The sequence below is a fragment of the Podarcis muralis genome, chromosome 3 (genome assembly GCF_964188315.1).
Source record: "Podarcis muralis chromosome 3, rPodMur119.hap1.1, whole genome shotgun sequence".
Classification (NCBI taxonomy): domain Eukaryota; kingdom Metazoa; phylum Chordata; class Lepidosauria; order Squamata; family Lacertidae; genus Podarcis; species Podarcis muralis.
In genome coordinates this window covers 2,877,534-2,899,283 of record NC_135657.1, presented here as the reverse complement: position 1 = coordinate 2,899,283, position 21,750 = coordinate 2,877,534, and the positions used below count along the sequence as shown (strand labels likewise).

Here is a 21,750-nt window from a genome sequence, read left to right as displayed (position 1 = left end):
GAGATCCATTTCAATATGGCTGTCCATGAACTATGCATCTCTTCCCGCTGAATAGGAAGAGGATTAAAATATATTGTTAGAATTAGAACAGGGAATTGCAAAGGCAAAGCAAAGCAAAGAGGAAACCAGTTCGCAGTGCCCACATCCCCAAACCTCTGAGCCAATAGGCTTCTGGGAAGACCAGAGCTCAGCAGTGCAACATCTGCTTAGAACACAGAAGTTCTGAGATTCGGTCCTCAGCATCTTCAGGGAGGGCCGTGAGAATCCCTGCTTGAAACCCTGGAAACATCACTGGCTGTCAGCATGGGCAGTACTAAGACACATGGACCTCAAGTCAGCTTCCGATGCTCCTATGCTAGAGTTTTGCAATGCCCCTGCAAGAACTTTGGATATTGGTATTGGGACGCGGGTGGTGCTGTGGGTTAAACCACAGAGCCTAGGACTTGCCGATCAGAAGGTTGGTGGTTCAAATCCTCGCAACGGGGTGAGCTCCCGTTGCTTGGTCCCTGCTCCTGCCAACCTAGCAGTTCGAAAGCACGTCAATAGGTACCACTCTGGTGGGAAGGTAAACAGCGTTTCCGTGCGCTGCTCTGGTTTGCCAGAAGCGGCTTAGTCATGCTGGCCACATGACCTGGAAGCTGTACGCCGGCTCCCTCGGCCAGTAAAGCGAGATGAGCGCCACAACCCCAGAGTCGGTCACGACTGGACCTAATGGTCAGGGGTCCCTTTACCTTTTTATTTGTTGCTCAGCCACAGAGATGAACACACCTGTCAATTTAGGTCCCTCTTAGTTTTCTGGTTTTCCAGTCTTTCAGTTCTGATCTCTGCATTTCTGCATCAGTTTGCGATTATTATTATTTTTAAGGCCCCCATGAAAATTCATCAACTTCCCCCGATACATGTATTTCCATACGCAATTTACCCTAACAAGGTATACTTACATATGTCGCTTTCACTAACATAAGCACACTTCCCAGCTAACAAATGCATCTTGGTACAGTCATACCTCGGATTGCAAACGCTGTGGGTTGTGCATTTTCGGGTTACGGGTTACCGTGCTGAGCCCGGAAGTACTGGAACGGGTTACTTCCGGGTTTCGGCGCTTGCACATGCGCAGAAGTGCTGAATCACATCACGCACGTGCGCAGGCATGGTGCTGCAGGTTGTGAACGCTGCAGGTGCCTCCCGCATGGATCACGTTTGCAACCCGAGGTTCCACTGTACACTTGAATCGGTTGGAGAATAGCAATGCAAAATTCAGAGAAGAGTGGATTTTGAAAGATAGCTGTCTTTTGTTCCGTTGAGGCTGAATCGGGCAGGTTCACATGAACACCTGAGTTCACATTAACACTTGAACCAAGCTGAATTCCCCGTCTCCCTGCTGCCCTGTTCCTGCTCAGAAGATCTCTTTTCCTTTCTGCTGCAAAACCCAAATTTGCACCGAGGGATGCTGAGCGGCAGGATGCAGTAAACAAAGGGGAAGATGCTCGGATCAAACCTGATTGGCCTAAGGCTGTTGCTTAGCAATGGCTGATAGCCTGGATACCTGAGGGCGGAAGCAGCAGGGAGATGGACTGGAGATGCAGGGAAGGAATGCAGTTCCATGACCAAAGAACTGGTTTTATATCTTTATCACACGCACACAAACAGGGCCGGATTTAGGTTTGATGAGGCCCTAAGCTCCTGAAGGTAATGGGGCCCTTTATATGTCCAGCTGTCCTTTGTCAACAACAAATTGTCACCTTTTTATGTTAAATATATACTATATGGTAATTTATGGACCTAATAGGTCTCTAAAGCCACTTGTACATGTTGCCCTGAAACCAGTCCATGCAGAATGTAGGCACCCTTAAAAGATGCCTGCTTCTTTGGAGAAAACCTAGACAGCATCTTAAAAAGCAAGAGACATCACCTTGCTGACAAAGGTCCGTATAGTTAAACCTCTGGTTTTCCCAGTAGTGATGTATGGAAGTGAGAGCTGGACATAAAGAAGGCTGATCTCCAAAGAATGGATGCTTTTGAATTCTGGAGGAGACTCTTGAGGGTCCCATGGACTGCAAGAAGATAAAACCTCTCCATTCTGAAGGAAATCAGGCCTGAGTGCTCACTGGAAGGACAGATCCTGGAGCTGAGGCTCCAAGACTTTGGCCACCTCAAGAGAAGAGAAGACTCCCTGGAAAAGACCCTGATGTTGGGAAAGATGGAGGGCACAAGGAGAAGGGGACGACAGAGGACGAGATGGTGGGACAGTGTTCTCGAAGCTACCAGCATGAGTTTGACCAAACTGCGAGAGGCAGTGGAAGACAGGAGTGCCTGGCATGCTCTGGTCCGTGGGGTCACGAAGAGTTGGACACAACTAAACGACTAAACAACAACAACAACAACAACAAAATTGTCCACACCTGGAAGCACACTGAGCATCAGCATGTTCAACTTTAAGGGCAGTGTACTACTTCCCTGTTTATCTCTGTCACCACTTTTGTCTGTCAAATTTTCAATTGTAAACTCCTGCTGGCAGTGACCTGTACAGTACAGTCACATATATCTCTTTAGCAGTGTTTCTCAGCTGGGGGCCCCCTGCCCCCCAGATATTCCAAGGGGGCTGCAGGTGAAATTATATACTTATAATATAATTATAAAAAATATACCGTATTTTTCGCACCATAGGACGCACCAGACAATAGGACGCACCTTGTTTTAGAGGGGGGAGAACAAGAAGAAAAATTCTCCCCCTCTCTGCCCAGCGCCCCTTCAGTGAAGCAGCGGGAGGCGCTGCACAGAGAAGGGGAGAATTTGCCCCCTCTTGTTTCCCCCCTCTAAAACAAAGTGCCGTTTAAGGTGCGTTCAGGCGGCTACCTTGGAAGCCTGGAGAGTGAGAGGGGTCGGTGCGCACTGACCCCTCTCGCTCTCCAGGCTTCAGGTTCCTTTTGACCTGCTCTTTGGGGCTGGCGGGGGGAAGCCCACCACCAGCCCCAAAGAGCAGGTCGGGGAGCAGCGGAAAGGTGCAGCGGAGAGGCTGCTGCCATAGCCGCGCGTCACCTCTCCAGCCGGGAGAGGGTCGCGGGGCTATGGCGTCTTCGCTCCATAGGACGCACACACATTTCCCCTTCATTTTTGAAGGGGAAAAAGTGCGTCCTATAGAGCGAAAAATACGGTAAATAAAAGATGTTCTGTTTACAAGCAAAATAGCTACCTTTCTACCAGTAGGACAGGGGGGTACAGGAAGGAAACAAGGTGGTTTGGGGGCCACGGTTGGAAAAAAGGTTGAGAAACACTGTTCTAAAGCAGGGGTAGGCAACCTAAGGCCCTGGGGCTGGATGCGGCCCGCTGACGGTCCGGGAATCAGCGTGTTTTTACATGAGTAGAATGTTATTTAAAATACATCTCTGGGTTATTTGTGGAGCATAGGAATTCGTTCATTTTTCCCCTTCAAAATATAGTCTGGTCTACCACATGGTCTGAGGGACGGTGGACCAGCCCACGGCTGAAAAAGGTTGCTGACCCCTGATCTAAAGCATCACCCATCCACACATCCTTCCATTCATGTATCTTTCTACCTAATATACCAGCAGGTGGCAATATAATCCAATAAGTGGTCCAGTTTTGTGATGAAATTTGGGACATACCCAGACCGTCTCAAAAATCTTGTACTTTTTACAAGATTTTTATAAGGGATCAGCAGCCAAAATAAGGGATTTTGTGGGCGCAGGTATGTTCGACTTCTGAGCCCCTCCGAGCCAAAGGTAGAAAGCCCAGCCAGCAGCCAAACGAAGCCTCAAGCGGTGGTTCCCATAGTGCAGCAACCCAGCAAAGGGGATGCAGCAAGGAAAACCACGATCACCTCTCTGCTGGGAAGCGCTGAGCAAAGGCGAGTCCCCAGGCAACGCGGCCGATTTGATTGGCACAAGGCATGCAAGCTCCACCCACCAGTCGTTCTTAGACTCCTTATTGGGTGAGCAACGCAGCCAAGCAACACAGTTGGAGCCTCCCTGGCCGGCAGGGAGGGAGGGAGAGGAGCTGCTTCCTTTGAAACCCAGGAAATTTAAGGGACATCATCAATAAGGGACAGCAGCGGGACACGGCGCTGGGATAAGGGAGTTTCCCGCCAAATAAGGGACGGTTGACAGCTATGCAGTTAGCAGTTGGTTGGCAAGACCACTTTGAAGAAGTTGTGTGACCTTATGGGAGATAGATTCCGCCAAAAGACCTGGCTGGAGAAATTGCACCTCTCTGCTGCAGATCTCTGCTGCAGATGTTGCTCTCAGCTCCCTCAAGCTTTTCTGAAGTTTCCCTGGCAGCTATGATTTTGCAGCCAATCCTACCCCCCACCACCGACTCCAAACCGAAGGGTCCCCTCTACAGTGGGCAGAAGCAGGGCATGGATAATATTCCAGCTTCTGCTTTCAGGAATTCTGAAAATACAAGTCTCTCATTTTTCAGTTAACCCATTCCAAGGAAGGACCGAGTCTTTGCAGAAAAGCACCTATAGCACCAGGTCAGGAAAGCAAAAAGGCCCTTTCCCCCATTTTAAAGATCTTGAGGGTTTTGTTTTTACAAATCAAGCAGTATATGAGTTTTACGAAATAAGCAAAAGTGATGCTGTCTCTTTTCTCCTCCTCTTCTTCCAACTACGCTAAACAGTTCAGCTTCAAAGAGATATAGGTCCCTGTCGCAAGGGGTCTCTGTGATTTGCTGCGGAAATATGCCCCCGAACTGCCAGAGAAAAACGAGGAGACTTCCATTTGCAAAGCAGTTCCTTTTCCTTGGCAGCAGGTGGCAATGGCAAATCCTCAAGGCTGAACAGGCAAGATGTCTGACTGTTGGGAACATGAAGCGAAAGAGGGAGTTTGAGGTCCAGCAAAGCCCAGCTTCTTCCAACAGAGGGCAGCACTGCACCGCTCCAAGCTGCGCCCATCAGTCTTCATAAAATATACTGATATTCCAAACTCATTTCTTTGGTTTCCTTTTCGTAGCCTGTTTCATTCTGACAAAGAGCAGGACGCAGCCATTCTTCAAGAAGCCATGACTTCCACTGGGCTGCCATCTCCACAGCTTGCAGCCACCAAAGCGCCCACATTTAGGGAGAGCACCAACCACCCCTCGTTTGTCAAGCTAGCCTTGCTGCCGGAATGCACCCCTCCTGGGTGAAAGTGCCCGAGGGTCAGATTCTGTCCACTGCTCTTTGCATTCATTGTCCACGTGACAGACCGACTGGCGTGAGGGGCCATGCCTCAGGATAGGCAGGTGGACTGCAATGCAGTTGTTCAGGGTCATCCATTGCCCAGCTGTGATTTGATGAGAAGGAAATCCCGGGTTCCTTCATGGGGAGAGGTGGGGGCGGAATGTGCGGGGGCGGATCATCATGGTGACTTTCTTGAGGGAGTAATAATCGGTGTCCTTCCACGTGTACCAGACCACTCCATCGGGGCCAAGAATCTTGCGGTTCTTCAGAGAGTATCTTCCACCCTGCGCATATGGACAACACGGGAGGAGATGAGAGAGGGAGAGAGTTGGGGAAGAGAACTGAGTTGAATAGGATCCAAATTGCAGCAGTCTGATTGGTCCTCGAACAATAGGATCCAGAATGCAGCAGTCTGATTGGTCCTAGAACAATAGGATCCAGAATGCAGCAGTCTGATTGGTCCTAGAACAATAGGATCCAGAATGCAGCAGTCTGATTGGTCCACAGGAGCCACCCAATCCAACTCCAGGTGGAAGTGAATCCGCAACCTGATTGGCCTACAGGAGAATCCCGGAATTAGCCAATCATGTGGGGCCCATTGTGAAAATAATGTATATAAAGCAGACATTCAGGGGGAACTTCCATTCCTCCTCACCACTATGAGCTGAATAAAGAGCATGAAATCCACACTCGACTCCAAGTATATTTCAAGAACAGAGGGTAAATTTGCACCCTTTTGCTAAAACCAGATGTGGAAGTCTGACACCTAGTGCTTAATGTGGGGTGGCAGGACCCGAGGCCCTCTAAATTAAGGGTGGATGATGCCAAAGAGAACAACAACTACCAGTCTTTTAGAAGACATCTGAAGGCAGCCCTGTTTAGGGAAGCTTTTAATGTTTGATGCATTACTGTATTTTAATATTTTGTTGGAAGTCACCCAGAGTGGCTAGGGAAATCCAGCCCGATGGGCAGGGTAATAATAATAATAATAATAATAATAATAATAATAATAATAATAATTAATAGTGGGAGGGTGGGGTGGGGTTTTTCTCAGAAGGGTAGTGGGAGATGGGTGATTGACTCAATGGGTATGGTCAACCTGTTGATGACTGTTAACGACTGCAATTAGTCCTACAGGAAAAACCAAGGGATAGTATGCAGATGACCAAAAATAGCTTTAGCATATACAGTGGTACCTCAGGTTAAGAACTTAATTCGTTCCGGAGTTCCGCACTTAACCTGAAACTGTTCTTAACCTGAGATACCACTTTAGCTAATGGGGCCTCCTGCTGCTGCTGCACCACCGCAGCATGATTTCTGTTCTCATCCTGAAGCAAAGTTCTTAACCCGAGGTACTATTTCTGGGTTAGCCGAGTCTGTAATCTGAAGCAGCTGTAACCTGAAGCGTCTGTAACCTGAGGCACCACTGTACAGTGGAGCCTCATGTTACGGATGGGATCCGTTCCGTAGGCCTGTCCATAACACGGAACTGACACAAGCCGAAGTGCCACATCTGCGCACACACGCGGCACAATTTAGTGCTTCTGCACATGCATGAGCGGCAAAACCCAGAGGTAACCAGTTCCGGTACTTCCGGGTTGCCACGGGCCGCAACACGAAAACACGTAACCTGAAGCGGATGCAACCTGAGGTATGACTATAAATTTAGCATATAAATTTAGCAATTTTTAGCATATTATACCCACCCACAAGCTTGCTTGAAGCTGAAATTAAAATGAAAACCCGAGAGGGCAGGCGGGCTGTGGAGGCCACCTCAGTGTCCTGACTTACTTTGTAGTAAACGCCGTTGAGGTTGGAGAAGAAACATTGGTGGTACCACCAGCCTCCGTGGGAGATGGCGGCGCAGATATTCCCCGAGTCGGGCGTGCTGAAACTCCTCTTGTTGTGGTACCAGGCGAAGGAATCCTCCACCGTCCCACTGAAGCCCTCCACATGCAGGCGGTAGTAATTCACCTCGTTCTCGATGCTGCAAGGCAACAGGGAAGGCTTCTGAGAGCATCTTAGAGTGGGCTTCTAAGTCGTCGCTCCCGAGCCAGGGCAAATTCAGAGGGGAGGTGGTTTTGCAGAAATCAAAAGGAACGCTGTCCTTGGGCTTCTGGTTTCCTAACCTCTGCACTCTGCAGGCGAGGGCCTCCTGCAGATGGCATATTATTTATTTCTGCATTAAAACATTTGTATAGGACGCGGGTGGCGCTGTGGGTTAAACCTCAGAGCCTAGGACTTGCCGATCAGAAGGTCGGCGGTTTGAATCTCCGTGTAAAGGGGACCCCTGACCATTAGGTCCAGTTGCAGACAACTCTGGGGTAGCGACGCTCATCTCGCTTTATTGGCTGAGGGAGCCGGCGTACATCTTCTGGGTCATGTAGCCAGCATGACTAAGCCGCTTCTGGCGAACCAGAGCAGCACACGGAAACGCCGTTTACCTTCCCGCTGGAGCGGTACCTATTTATCTGCTTGCACTGGTGTGCTTTCAAACTGCTAGGTTGGCAGGAGCAGGGACCGAGCAACGGGAGCTCACCCCGTCATTGCGGGGATTCGAACCGCCGAGCTTCTGATCGGCAAGTCCTAGCCTCTGTGGTTTAACCCACAGCACCGCCCACATCCCTTTTGACCCAAATATAAGCCGCACACAAACATAAGCCACACCTTTAAAATTGGGGGGGGGGGGGAGAGAAAAAAGAAAAGAAAAGAATACCTGAATATAAGCCACTCCCTTCTTCACTGGGTGAGCTGCACTGTGTTGTTGGTGGCTTTCCCCCTTCCTCACTCTCTCCCTTCCTGGCCTTGGGGGAGAGGATGGGGAACTACGCACAGGGCAGGCGCCGCTTTGCCACGCTCCTGGCACTGTTTGCCCTGCATCCTGGCTGCATACCGCAAGGCCACGATTATAAGTCGCGCTTTAATTTTTCACAGTCGGAATTGGGGGGAAAGGTGCAGCTTATATTCAGGCCAATACGGTATATTGAAGCGGTTTATAGCAATAAAACCAGTGTGCTTTTTTTCTGGGGGGGCACGCAGGGGTACGCATTATACCCCTAAACATTTTGTGAATCTAAGTTTGGCCTCATTGAAGGGCAGTTTTTCAATATGAGTAGGAAAATGAGAGTGCCCCTAAACATTTTTTAAAGAAAAAAAAAGCACTGAATAAAACCATAAAAGGTTGAAAGCAGACATCAGCTAGGTACTGCGGAAGGATGCACTCTTAGTGTCCAGCACCGGCCTGGTGGAACGGAGGAGTTGGCAGTGGGCATTTAAGTGGTGACACGGAAGGCACCCGCTGAATCTCCAGTGGCAAGGAGTTCCGCAGGGCTGGGCCGATGACACTAAAAGCTCGGTTGCTGTAAATGAGACTTAGCAACTCAGGGAATGACCAGCGATACCCCTGCAGATGATCTCACTGAACGAGCTGGGATGCAAGGATTTGGGCTAGTTTGCAAGGATAACTTGAGATAAAGCAACTGGCTCAGCCCTCTTATCAGAAGGACTGTTCCACACAGTGTAGGAATCGGGCCTTTAGCATCATGGCACCTGCCCTTTGGAACTCCCCTCCCCTTGAATATAAGGCCCTTTTGGTGGCTACTGAAAGAACTTTCTCTTCCAACAAGCCTTTTAAAACAAAGATCTTTCCCTCTCCACATCTGCAATGGAATTGTTCTTAAGATGTTTTTCAATGTTTCAATTGCTTTGCGGCTTGTGAGTTTCCCAGCCTGGGCTCCTTTGGGATGTAAAGGGTGGGGTGTAAACTTAAACGATTTTATTTATCTATCCATTTCATAAAAATAAAAAAATTAGACACACCCATAGAGATGTTTAGAAAGTTTAAAATTTTTCCTGCTATTTCCCTCCCAATTGATAATTTTATGGTTTTATCTTTTTTTGTAAACCGCTTGGTTTTTTGCTTTAACAATAAAGTGTAGGAATGGCATGAAATAAATGAATAGTACAAATCCCTGACCATTGGGCATGCTGGCTCTTGGGGCTGATGGGAGGGGGCAGTTCAACAACAGGGTGCTTTGGATAGAGGAAAGCAATCTTGTTGGTAACTTCTAAAATATGGGTGGTGTACTGTTGAGATTGTATCAATTTATGGTCTGTGTGTGTGGTTTGGGAGCTGCACGGTCAGGGGAAAAACAATGCTGTCCAGGGTTGTAAAGACTGCAGAGAGAATAACTGGGTGCACTCTTCCCACCTTGGATCAAATCTACGCTTCCAGGTGCCATAAGAAAGCTGCAGAGATAGCGCAGGATAGTGCGCACCCCGGAAATGATCTCTTTCAGCTTCTGCCTTCTGGAAGAGGGTGCAGGGTTATTGAGACTAGGACTAGCCACCTGAGAAACAGTTTCTACCCAAATGCAATTCTGGTTTTAAACACAGTATAAGGAGTTTCTATGGGAGTATATTGTATTTAAAAATGGTGTCAGAGGTTTCAGGGGGCTGATCAGGCTGGGATAGCTGGGATAGCAGGCTTGTTGGGTTTTGAATGTCTTATGTAGACTTTTCAATTTCTTTGTTCTGTATGGGACAATGGCAATAAAGATTATCGTATTATCGTGTTTTGCTGGGCAGTAACCCAGATGCCCTCTCACCTGAAGACCTACCTGAACAGCTGGTAAAAGGCATGTTTGTGCTTATTGTTCCAATCTTCCAGGTCGATGCGGAGAGAGTAGTCCCCTTGGCTGGTGATCTTGTGAATGTTTTCGTTGCCCATCCAGAATTCACTGCTCAACTCCCCAAAGCCGTCTTTGTACTCGTTCCACGTCCGGTTGAAATTGACCGTGCCGTCCTGACGCCGCTGGATGACGGTCCAGCCTCCACCTGCCACACAATTGCGGCGAGAAATGTCATTGAACTGACAATCCAACTGAAAAAACACACACCCTGATCTGAACTTCTCCCACCCCGTTTGGAAGATTTAAAGGTAAAGGACCCCTGAGGGACGCGGGTGGTGCTGTGGGTTAAACCACAGAGCCTAGGACTTGCTGATCAGAAGGTTGGCGGTTTGAATCCCTGCGACGGGGTGAGCTCCCATTGCTCAGTCCCTGCTCCTGCCAACCTAGCAGTTCGAAAGCACGTCAAAGTGCAAGTAGATCAATAGGTACTGCTCTGGCGGGAAGGTAAACGGAATTTCTGTGCGCTGCTCTGGTTCGCCAGAAGCGGCTAAGTCCTGCTGGCCACATGACCCGGAAGCTGTACGCCGGCTACCTTGGCCAGTAAAGCGAGATGAGCGACGCAACTCCAGAGTCGTGCACGACTGGACCTAATGGTCAGGGGTCCCTTTACCTTTACCTAAAGGACCCCTGACAGTTAAGTCCAGTCACGAAGCAGCAGTGGCGTAGCATGGGTTGTCAGCACCCGGGGCAAGGCAAGTAATTTGCGCCCCCTAACCCATGGATTTGCGCCCCCTAACCCGTGGATTTGCGCTCCCTAACCTGTGGATTTGCCCTAACCCCAGATGTTGCGCCCGGTGCGGCTGGCACCCCCTGCACCCCCCACGCTACGCCACTGCGAAGCAGCATCTGACCCAAGCATCTCAACATGTAAGGAAACACCAGGGAGGACCCACTCCCATTGCCTCCTTCCATACCTTCCACATCCATCTCGCACAGCACTTCAATGGGCAGACCTCCATCGGATGGCATGATGCTATAGATGCCCGACCGCCGGACCCCGTTGTAGTATATGGAGGCACAATCGATGGGGCAGTTCTTGGCATGCTTCACATCTGCCGGGGAGGAAGGGAGAGAAAAACCATTTCAAGGCATCATCTGGACTGAGCCCACAAACCAATAATAACAAACTGACTTTAATTGCTCCACCTAGGGTTGTCGTATTTCAAGAAGTGAAAATCCGGACAAAAAAGTTGTGGAGCTTCTTTTTTGGGGGGGAGGGGAGCTGTTGAGTCCTTCCTTCCTTCCTTCCTTCCTTCCTTCCTTCCTTCCTTCCTTCCTTCCTTCCTTCCTTCCCTCCCTCCCTCCCTCCCTCCCTCCCTCCCTCCCTCCCTCCCTCCCTCCCTCCTTTTTTTGTGAAATCTCCAAAAAAATGAAGTTTTTGATATACAGTGGTTCCTCTGGTTGCAAACGGGATCCGTTTCAGAGGCCCATTCGCAACATGAAAAGAGCGCAACCCACAGTGGCACGTCTGCGCACGCACAGGTTGTGATTCGTCACTTCTGAGCATGCACGCGATGTCACTTTGTGCGTCTGCGCATGCGCGAGCTGTGAAACCCGGAAGTAACCCTTTCCGATACTTCTGGGTCGCCGTGGGATGTAACCTGAAAGAATGTAACGTAACATGAGGTATGACTGTATTCTTAAGGGAATTCACCAAAAAAGCAACACTTCCAGCATGGGTTGCCATACACCTGGGTTTTCCCGGACATTTTTACTGATTTCCTGAAATTCCACCCAGACACTATTTCCAACGGACGAATCCCGTATATGTCTGGGAAATCCCAGACTTACGGCAGCCCTAGCTCCACACTGGCATGTGATTGGACCCCACCCAAGCACACTGACCAGAGTCCCTCTTCTTGCCCTCTTCTTCCGAGAGCCAGTGTGGTGTGGTGGTTAAGAGCGGTGGACTCGTAATCTGGTGAACCGGGTTCAATTCCCTGCTCCTCCACATGCAGCTGCTGGGTGACCTTGGGCCAGTCACACTTCTCTGAAGTCTCTCAGCCCCACTCACCTCACAGAGTGTTTGTTGTGGGGGAGGAGGGGAAAGGAGAATGTTAGCCGCTTTGAGACTCCTGAAAGGGAGTGAAAGGCGGGATATCAAATCCAAACTCTTCTTCTTCTTCTCCACACTGGCATGTGATTGAACCCCACCCGAGCACAGTGACCAGAGTCCCTCTTCTTGCTGCAAAATGCCTCTCCCTCAGGGGCAACTGAGGTGACTCTGCTTACGTAGCCTCAGTGTGCAGTGGGATCAGAAGCGGACTGACCTGGTCTACATCCCGCTTAAAGCCAGGGGGACAGCGAGCACACAACATCCAGAACTGGCCGGCTTAAAGGATTGCTAGCCCAGAGGCGTGCTCTTCCCTTTGCCTACGTCAGGGGCTCAGGCTGGATTTGGGCTAGTGGGTGAAAGTCTTTATCAGATAATCCCAGTTGGAGGATAGATGGGAAGGGCTCCGTCGACCTGGTTGTTGTTATGGGGTCAAAGCCCACAACCGAAGAAACAACATCACAAACACCTTTAAGGGCATTTCCTTTGGGATCTTAGGGTGGGGAGAGGACCAGGAGACAAAAGGGGGAAGGGGTGCCCCACAGAATACAGAGGAGGTGCCAAATGAAGGCTCAGGATGGGATTGGGGAAGTGAGGAAATCAATGCATGATCAAGGAAAAGTAAAAGGTAAAGGTAAAGGGACCCCTGACCATTAGGTCCAGTCGTGGCTGACTCTGGGGTTGCGGCGCTTATCTCGCTTTACTGGCCGAGGGAGCCGGCGTACAGCTTCTGGGTCATGTGGCCAGCATGACTAAGCCGCTTCTGGCAAACCACAGCAGTGCACGGAAATGCCGTTTACCTTCCCGCCGGAGTGGTACCTATTTATCTACTTGCACTTTGACGTGCTTTCGAACTGCTAGGTTGGCAGGAGCAGGGACAGAGCAACGAGAGCTCACCCCGTCGTGGGGATTCGACCCGCCGACCTTCTGATCGGCAAGTCCTAGGTTCTATGGTTTAACCCACAGCGCCACCCGTGTCCCATATAGCATATATTCAACACAAAAAACAGCGACAATCTGTTGTTGGCAAAGCACAGCTGGACACATAAAGGGCCCCATTTACTTTCAGTACCTTCAAAGCTAAATTCAGCCCTGACCCCAAGGGTCATCTAGTCCAAACCTCTGCAGGCAGGAGTCTTTTGGCCAACGTGGGACTCGAACCCGAATCTTGGCTCTTCCGGGGGGACTCACCTGGGTAGTGCATCTCGTGCTGGAGCCTCATCTCCACCGGGACCAGGCAGCCTGGGTTGTGCCGCACCCAGTCCATCAGCAGGGAGACATTGTGGACCTGGGCCTGCATGTCGTACAGGAGCGTGGCCTGAATGTGCTGCAGGGTGCTGGCCTCCTGGTAGTGCTGCTCCAACTCCTGAACCCGCTGCTCCACGGTGGCGTTGCGGCTGGACTTCTCTTCATGCTTCACAGCAGCAGGATGGGGGCCGGCAGGAGGCATGGAATAAAGAAGGACAGTGGAATTAATGGACTATGCAGAATTGGATAAGATGACAGGAAGGAATTCGAAACTTGCAGGACCAGAGATTCTCAGAGGACTGGAGTAAATATTGGAACTATTGGAAAAGCAATTGTAATAAACGGATTATGCCAGTAGGACTGCGAGACGTTTTGTAAGGAGGACTGTGTGAAATATTGCAGAGAAGATAATGAAGAGAGTTGTTAGTTAAGGGCAATTAAAAGTAATAGGGAAATTAAGAAATGTAGATTGAGTGATAAAGACTGAAAAAACCTTCAGATGCGGTTGATGGAAGTCCAAAACATTGTATAAGATAAGAATATATGTTATATTATTGTTGGGAATGATATGTAAAAAATTAATTAGACAGATGATAGATAGATAGATAGATAGATAGATAGATAGATAGATAGATATAGATAGATAGATAGAGAGATAGATAGATATAGATAGATGATAGATAGATAGATAGATGATAGATAGATAGATAGATGATAGACAGATAGATAAAGAAGGACAAGCAAAACATTCAAGAGTGGGATGAGTTGCTCCAGAAATAAACATCACCCCCTACCCACCTCCTGAACTTGGCCAACTGGTCAATAGAGCAAGAACTCTTTAGAAATTGGTGCCCAATATTGAGGTTTGTTGTGCCTCTTCCCTCCCTATGTCTTTCCACTTTTGTGTTGTGTTTTCGCCCTGACTGTAAGCCTGTGGGGCAGTGACTGCCTTCTTTAATTGGCTGTATGCAGCTGAAGGCAAAGGTAAAGGCCCCCTGGACAGTTAAGTCCAGTCAAAGGTGGCTGGGGTCACGGCGCTCATCTCGCTTTCAGGCTGAGGGAGCCGGCGTTTGTCCACAGTCAGTTTTCCAGGTCATGTGGCCAGCATGATGAAACTGCTTCTGGCGCAACGGAACACTGTGACGGAAGCCAGATCGCCTTCTGAATCCGTCCCGTGGATGGTCTGGGAATCGGTGTGTTTTTACATGAGTAGAATGTGTCCTTTTATTTAAAATGCATCTCTGGGTTATTTGAGGGGCATAGGAATTCGTTCATTAATTTCCCCCCCAAAATATAGTCCGGCCCCCCACAAGGTCTGAAGGACAGTGGACCAGCCTTCTGCTGAAAAAGTTTGCTGACCTCTGCTAAAGGATGGGCAAAATGCAGTGAGCAAGCTTGCTGAGGAAACATTGTGCTGGGGAATAATAATAATAATAATAATAATAATAATAATAATAATAATAATAATAATAATAATAATAATTTATTATTATTTGTACCCCACCCATCTGGCTGGTTTTCCCCAGCCACTCTGGGCGGCTTCCAACAAAGATTAAAAATACATTAAAATGTCACACATTAAAAACTTCCCTGAACAGGGCTGTATTGCACTATATGGCTGTCCATGTTGCAGATTCCTAACACACACACACACACACACACACACACACACACACACACACACACAATGTACAAGACTTGTGTGGCCGAACCCCTTAAGAGCTGATGGCTCTGGTGTGATTGAGATCTCTGGCTCATCGGTCTGATCTGTCATTAGCCAACCCCCCCAGAGAAGCTTATCTGGCAAAGGGCAAGGACCCTCCACAGAGAATTAAAGGAAGAGAACTTGTGATCCTCTCGTCTCGCACGGAGGCACTTTGTGGCAGCGGGGAGCTCAGCAGAGAAATAAGCCAACATGTGTTGGATAAAGGGCGTGATCCAAGGAGAGCACGCTTTGTACGAAACCCAGCACAGGGACGTGAACCAACGCGGGGCACACAATTCAGTGAGGTTCTCCTTCTTGAAGCTCCTTTAGAGTAGGAGCCCCTTTTCAGTGGGGCTCATGCAGGAAGACAAGAACATGAGGAAAGCCTGGTGGATCAGGCCCATGGCCCATCTATTCCAGCATCCTGGTCTCACAGCGACCAACCAGACGCCTGCGGGAAGCCTACAGCAAGCACAAGAGGTCTATACCCTTCTGTGATTTCTCTCTTAGCTGAGCTACCATGGGAACCTGTCATGGGAGTCCCTTGCCTAGTGGTGGGGCTTGCGCCAGAGACATCATCAGGAAACTGAGCTCAGATTTATTTATGTTATTGCTATTATGGTCATGGTACACCTGTACAGGTGTTCTCATACTGCATTGCAGTCATCGCAGGTGGGGCTCTGGGCTCTGGGGGGTTTCCTTCCATTTTTGACTGGGAGGCCCCCAGGTATCATACTTCTGCTCCCAGGTGTATCTAAAATAAATATCCAAAATAACTAAATCACCTGTTCAGGTTTCCCCACAGCTGTCATTCCTGAATATGTGAATCATGGAATTATAGAAATGTAAGGACTCCTTATGGGGTCCTTGCTGTGGGATCGCATTCATCCAGTGCTTTACCAACTGCACTGGCTCCCGGTGGAGTACAAGGTCAGGTTTAAGGTGCTGGTTTTGACCTTTAAAGCCCTATGTGGCCTAGGACCCTTGTACCTACAGGACCGCCTCTCCTGGTATGCCCTGCGGAGGACCTTAAGGTCCACAAATGACACCATTTTGGAGGTCCCAGGTCACAAGGTGGTTAGATTGGTCTCAACTAGGGCCAGGGCCTTTTCAATACTGGCCCCGACGTGGTGGAACGCTCTGTCCCAAGAGACTAGGGCCCTGTGGGACTTGATATCTTTCCGTAGGGCCTGCAAGACAGAGCAGTTCCACCTGGCCTTTGGTTTGGACTCAGCCTGACCCTTATGTTTCCCTCACCTTATGGTTCTGATCTATGGGCTACTTTTAAAATGAGGCTGCATTTTAAATTGCATCTTAACCTGTATTTTTCGCTCTATAGGACGCACCGGACCATAGAACGCACTGGACCATAGGAGGAGGAGAACAGGGGGGAAAAATTCTCCTCCTCTCTGCACAGCGCCCCTTCAGCAAAGTGGGAGGAGAAACGAAGTGAAGTGAAGCCTGGAGAGCAAGAGGGATTGGTGTGCACCAACCCCTCTCGCTCTTCAGGCGGCTATCCGCAAGCACAGCGGGAATGCTCCGAAGGCTTGCGGATAGCTGCCTGAAGCCCCCGGAGTGCAGAGGGAACTCCTGCTGCGCTCCGAAGGCTTGTGGATAGCTGCCTCAAGCCCCCGGAGCGCAGCGGGAGTTCCCTGCACTCCGGGGGCTTCAGGTGGCTTCAGCGAAAGCAACGTGAAGCCTCCGGAGTGCGGGGGGAGCTCTCCCTCTGCACTTCGGAGGCTTCCCGTTGCTATCGCTGAAGCCAAGGAGCCTGCATTCGCTCCATAGGACGCACACACATTTCCCCTTCATTTTTGGAGTGGGAAAAGTGTGTCCTATAGAGCAAAAAATACGGTAAATTGTCCCCCCCCATTATGTTTTTACTGTAATTTTAATGGTGCTAGCTGCCCTGAGCCCGGCTCTGGCCGGGGAGGGCGGGGTATAAATAAAATGTATTATTATTATTGGAGTTGGAAGGGATCCTGGGGTCATCTAGTCCAACCCCCTGCAATGCAGGAATGTCAACTAAAGCATCCATGACAGGTGGCCCTCCAACCTCTGCTTAATAACCTCCAAGGAAGGAGAGTCCACAACTTCCCAAGGGAGACCATTTCCCTGTCAAACAGTTCTTGCCTCCACAAAGTTCTTCCTGATGTTTAGCAAGACAACAGCTGAAGAATTTATGACATGGGTGCTTAGCTGCAGCTGGGATTTCAATAGCCCACAATGGAAAACCTTGAACCAAAATCTGCTTTTGGCTTGGTGGTACTTGTGGACATTGTCTATTGCGAGGGGAAATCGCACACATGCTGCATGTTTCCAGGGGTGTGTGTGGAGGACTGGAGGTGGTTGGAGGATGGATGGCAGTTAATGGATTGAGGTTGAATCCTGACAAGACAGAAGGACTGTTTTGGGGGGACAGGAGGCAGGCGGGTGTGGAGGACTCCCTGGTCCTGAATGGGGTAACTGTGCCCCTGAAGGACCAGGTGCGCAGCCTGGGAGTCATTCTGGACTCACAGCTGTCCATGGAGGCGCAGGTTAATTCTGTGTCCAGGGCAGCTGTTTACCAGCTCCATCTGATACGCAGGCTGAGACCCTACCTGCCCTCAGACTATCTCACCAGAGTGGTGCATGCTCTGTTTAGGGAAGCTTTTAATGTTTAACAGACCACTGTATTTTAATACTTTGTTAGAAGCCACCCAGAGTGGCTGGGGAAACCCAGCCAGATGGGCGGGGTATAAATAAATTATTATTATTATTATTATTATTATTATTATTATTATTATTATTATTATTAAAAATGATTTTATGTCAGCCATGGGGATTTTATTTACTAAACTCCAGACTTAGATGCTCAATGTTCACCATCCATTCACGCCACCTAAGGAAATATGGATGTCTCGATTTGTATTGCTGTGTCGCCGTTTCTTTCTCTTGCTATTTACTGCTTGTTGGTTTTGTAAACTGCACGATACAGTACCTTGCTGCCACATTTTTGGGTTGCTACTAATGTTAATCAAAGTTAAAGCATGATGGTGATCAACTAATTAATACCAGGAGTGTAGGTGCTCTCATCCTCAGAGAGGAGCAACCAGATTTGTGCAGGTGATGGACGCAAAATTGCAGAATGGTTCCAGTAAACAAATTCTGAGCTCCGTCGGATGGCAAAGATTTATGAGTCTTAATAATAAGAAAATATTGTTTCTTCCTAAGGGGCCAAATCTCCCTTCCTTCTGTAATTCATACCTGGAGAACAGCCATCCTTTCTCTTACTCGATTCTCTATTTTCTTTTTTTCATTTACATAACCTCCAGTTATGCAAATATTAAAGCACATATTGCAATCTGTTCTCTTCTTACATCCAGGAGCGAAACAAAAATTAAATAAATAGGGAAGCTATTTTTATTTGGTAGATTAATCAGCTAACAGCCCAATCCTAAACATGCCTACTTGGAAGTTAAGTCCTGTTGAACTGGAAAGGGCTTGCTCCCAAGTAAATGGCAGCCTAAGGGGGGGGGCAACTAATGCATTTGTTTTGAGAGACTCCTCCCTCCCCATTGCACCCCAAATCTGCTCCAGAGCGTTGGGGAAGACCCCGGAACAGATTTAGAGGGTGCCTGGAGGGCTGGGAGGGGGGGAAATGCCATTGCACCAGCAGAAATCCTTACACTAATGGAACGAGTTGCTTACTGCTACATTGAATACAAGTCCACATTTTTAGTTGATTAAATTGTAGAGAGACATTTAAATTTGGCATGGTACTGAGTTAAGCATGTATTTAGCTTCAGAGGCTAGTTTTAAAGAATCCCAGACACTGTCGAAAGCTGTCGAGCTTTTGAAAGAGTGCAAATATTTACCTATAATACTCAATCAATCAATCAATCAATCAGAAAGCAGATGGTTAATCAAATAAACTGGGTGGCAGTCTGTCCTCTCCTCCTCTGCCCAATCCCACCACTCAGGAGAAAAAGGGTTATTTAATTCTAATCAGCAACTCCTTTTTCTGGATGGCCTAGGACCCTCGTACCTACGGGACCGCCTCTCCTGGTATGCCCCACAGAGAAACTTATGGTCTTCAAATAAAAACATCTTGAAGGTCCCAGGCCACAGAGAAGTTAGGCTGGCCTCAACTAGAGCCAGGGCTTTTTCGGCTGTGGCTCCGATCTGGTGGGACGCTCTGTCACAAGAGACCAGGGCCCTGCGGGACTTGACATCTTTCCGCAGGGCCTGCAAGACAGAGCTGTTCCACCAGGCCTTTGGCCAGGGCACAGCCTGACTCCCTCCCTCGGCAATCTTCGCGGAGCTCTGGCCCACTGGTTGCCAGTGGCTTGAATTAATTAATTTTTATAATGAATGATTTTAGAATGTTGTTTATGCTGTACTTTGGTACTGTTTTATTGTTGTTAGCCACCCTGAGCCCGGCTTCGGCTGGGGAGGGCGGGATATAAATAAAATTTATTATTATTATTATTATTATTATTATTATTATTATTATTATTATTAAAGGCTCTCTCAATCCTACATGGGCTTCCTATTTGCCTTATGGCAGGCTTCCTCCACCTCGGCCCTCCAGATGTTTTGTGACTACAATTCCCATCATCCCTGACCACTGGTCCTGGGAGTTGTAGTCCCAAAACATCTGGAGGGCCGAGGTTGAGGAAGCCTGCCTTATGGGGTCTCAGCTCTGGGGTTCCAATACCTCAAGCAATCTCCTCTAACTAGTGATATTCTGTTGCCACCTTATAAACACTAATAAATCTGATTTATTCTGTCACAGACATGATAGCTTGGCCAAATGGCCATCTGTTAGAGACTCTTTAGCTGAGATCTCTGCATTGCTGGACTAGAAGATCCTTAGGATCCACTCCAACTTTACTGTTCTATGATTTTGGGATGGTAAAAGCTGACTATAGCAGATTCTTATATGATTTGTTTCTAATAAATGTGTTTGGATACCACATGCTTGGCATGAGCCAACAGCGTGACTCAGCAGCAGAAAATGCTAATTTTGTTCTAGGCTGCATCAACAGAAGTATAGTGTCCAGGTCATGGGTAGGCAAACTAAGGCCTGGGGGCCGGATCCTGCCCAATCGCCTTCTCAATCCGGCCAGCAGACGGTCCGGAAATCAGCATGTTTTTACATGAGTAGAATGTGCCCTTTTATTTAAAATGCATCTCTGGGTTATTTGTGGGGTATAGGAATTCGTTCATTCCCTGACCCCCAGATGTAGTCTGGCCCCCCACAAGGTCTGAGGGACAGTGGACCGGCCCCCTGCTGAAAAAGTTTGCTCCTGGTCAAGGTCAAGGGAAGTAATAGTACCACTCTATTCTGCCTTTGGCTGATTAATATCCTATAGCAGCAGTTCTCAACCTGTAGGTCCCCAGATTGGACTACAAATCCCATCAACCCTGAGCTCTGGCCTTGCTAGCTAGGGGTGATGGGAGTTGTAGTTCAACAACATCTGGGGACCCACAGGTTGAGAAAGGCTGTCCTATAGCCCTTTAAATGTATCTGTGGGAAGTGGGGTGGTCATTATTTTGTTGCGTTGGTTTAATTATTTACTTGTGTTCTATCTTGTATTTTATTCCGTAAGCTGCCTTGGGATGTCTTGATGGATGGATGAATGAATGAATCTGATGTCACAATTACATCATGTGACTGACAGGTGGGTTGCCCCAACCATGCACTAAAGTTGGAACGTGGGAGTGGGGACAGATCCAGCCCAATGGTCCCCAAAGTCTCCCTATACCTAAGTTGCTGCCCATGTTTTTCCCCATTAAGAAACTCACCTGCAGCTCCAAAATCTTGATGCGGTGACGATGGTTCCTCAGCTCCTCCTGGAGCTCTGAGATGAGTTCCCGCAGCTCCAGGATCTGTTGCTTCCTCTCCTCGTTCTCGTGGAGCCAGTAGGAGACCTCGTCCGTGCAACGGAACATGTCCGGGCACCTCTGCTGGTCCAGTTGTGGCAAGGTGGCTATGATCTTGCACCTGCCATTGGGCAGGACCTGGTTGCTGTATTCTCCACACTGGATGAGTCCAGGGCTCCCTTGGTGGCCGTCATCTCCGCTCATCCCTTCGCCATCGGCCGCCAGGGGTCTCTGCAGGGAGCGGCGGTTCAGGAAAGCCAGGAAGAGGAGTGTTTGTGCCACCAGCCTTTGGGGTCCTGAAGGCACCCCAAGCTTCATGGTGCCCAGGCCAGCTGGCAATGGAACAGCCACTCGTTCAGAGGGTGGCCAGCATGGAGAAGTCTCCGTGGTGCAAACCCCAAACTTTGCATTGGCGTGGAAAGGAAGTGATCCACCACGAGGGAGAGCCTAAGGCTGAATGTGGAGCTGCCATCGGGATTGCAAGGTTATAGGTGTGCGTCGATTCGAGAACCCAGGAAATGTGGTCCAGAGGATGGCAAAGCGTGAATTCCACTCCTCTCCGTTATTCCGCCTTGGATGGAATAATGCCAGCTCAATCTAGGACCCAAGGTCTTCTCCAAACCTCCTTGAGGCTGTGTGCTTAGACTCAGGGTTTCCTTGGATTAAATCGAGCAGATTGCCTGCAACTGGTGCATTTTTCATGGAGGATAACAGCTCAAAGGACAGGTTTCCTGGCACCAAGGTTTCAGCACCATGGACAAGTCCTCCAGCAAGTCGTTTGCCCCCAAAGGAGGACCCAGTAGACGACTCACAGAGACTGCTGTTCATGCATCGATCACAAACACCTGATCGTTTTAGGAATTTCCTAGGTCTCTTTCCTTCAATTGGAAAAAAAAGCAGAAAATGAAAAAGAAAAGTTTCTTAACATTTAGGGCAGTCTTTCCCAACTGGGTTTTTGGACAGCAAATCCCATCAGTCCCAGAACATATGGCCCATGAACACC

The 21,750-nt window shown here is 48.8% G+C and overlaps 1 protein-coding gene across 1 annotated transcript; it reads right to left on the bottom strand.

Annotated features, from left to right (window-relative positions):
- Positions 1–5,292: 5,292 nt before the first annotated feature.
- LOC114594957 (techylectin-5B-like) lies at positions 5,293–21,625 on the bottom strand. The gene is made up of 6 exons (XM_028725264.2): positions 20,670–21,625; positions 13,118–13,340; positions 10,788–10,925; positions 9,802–10,018; positions 6,974–7,169; positions 5,293–5,466 (listed from the first exon to the last, which is right to left on the bottom strand). The coding sequence occupies exons 1-6, from the start codon at positions 21,063–21,065 to the stop codon at positions 5,320–5,322; spliced, it is 1,317 nt and encodes a 438-aa protein (XP_028581097.1). The 5' UTR covers positions 21,066–21,625; the 3' UTR covers positions 5,293–5,319.
- Positions 21,626–21,750: the final 125 nt, after the last annotated feature.

Excerpts from the sequence above, each read along its gene's own strand:
- LOC114594957 (XM_028725264.2), bottom strand. The coding sequence starts at position 21,065 with ATGAAGCTTGGGGTGCCTTCAGGACCCCAAAGGCTGGTGGCACAAACA. Across the intron at positions 13,341-20,669 it reads TCAAGATTTTGGAGCTGCAG|CATGAAGAGAAGTCCAGCCG; the intron begins GTGAGTTTCTTA and ends GCTGCTGTGAAG. Across the intron at positions 7,170-9,801 it reads GCCTTTTACCAGCTGTTCAG|CATCGAGAACGAGGTGAATT; the intron begins GTAGGTCTTCAG and ends GTTGCCTTGCAG.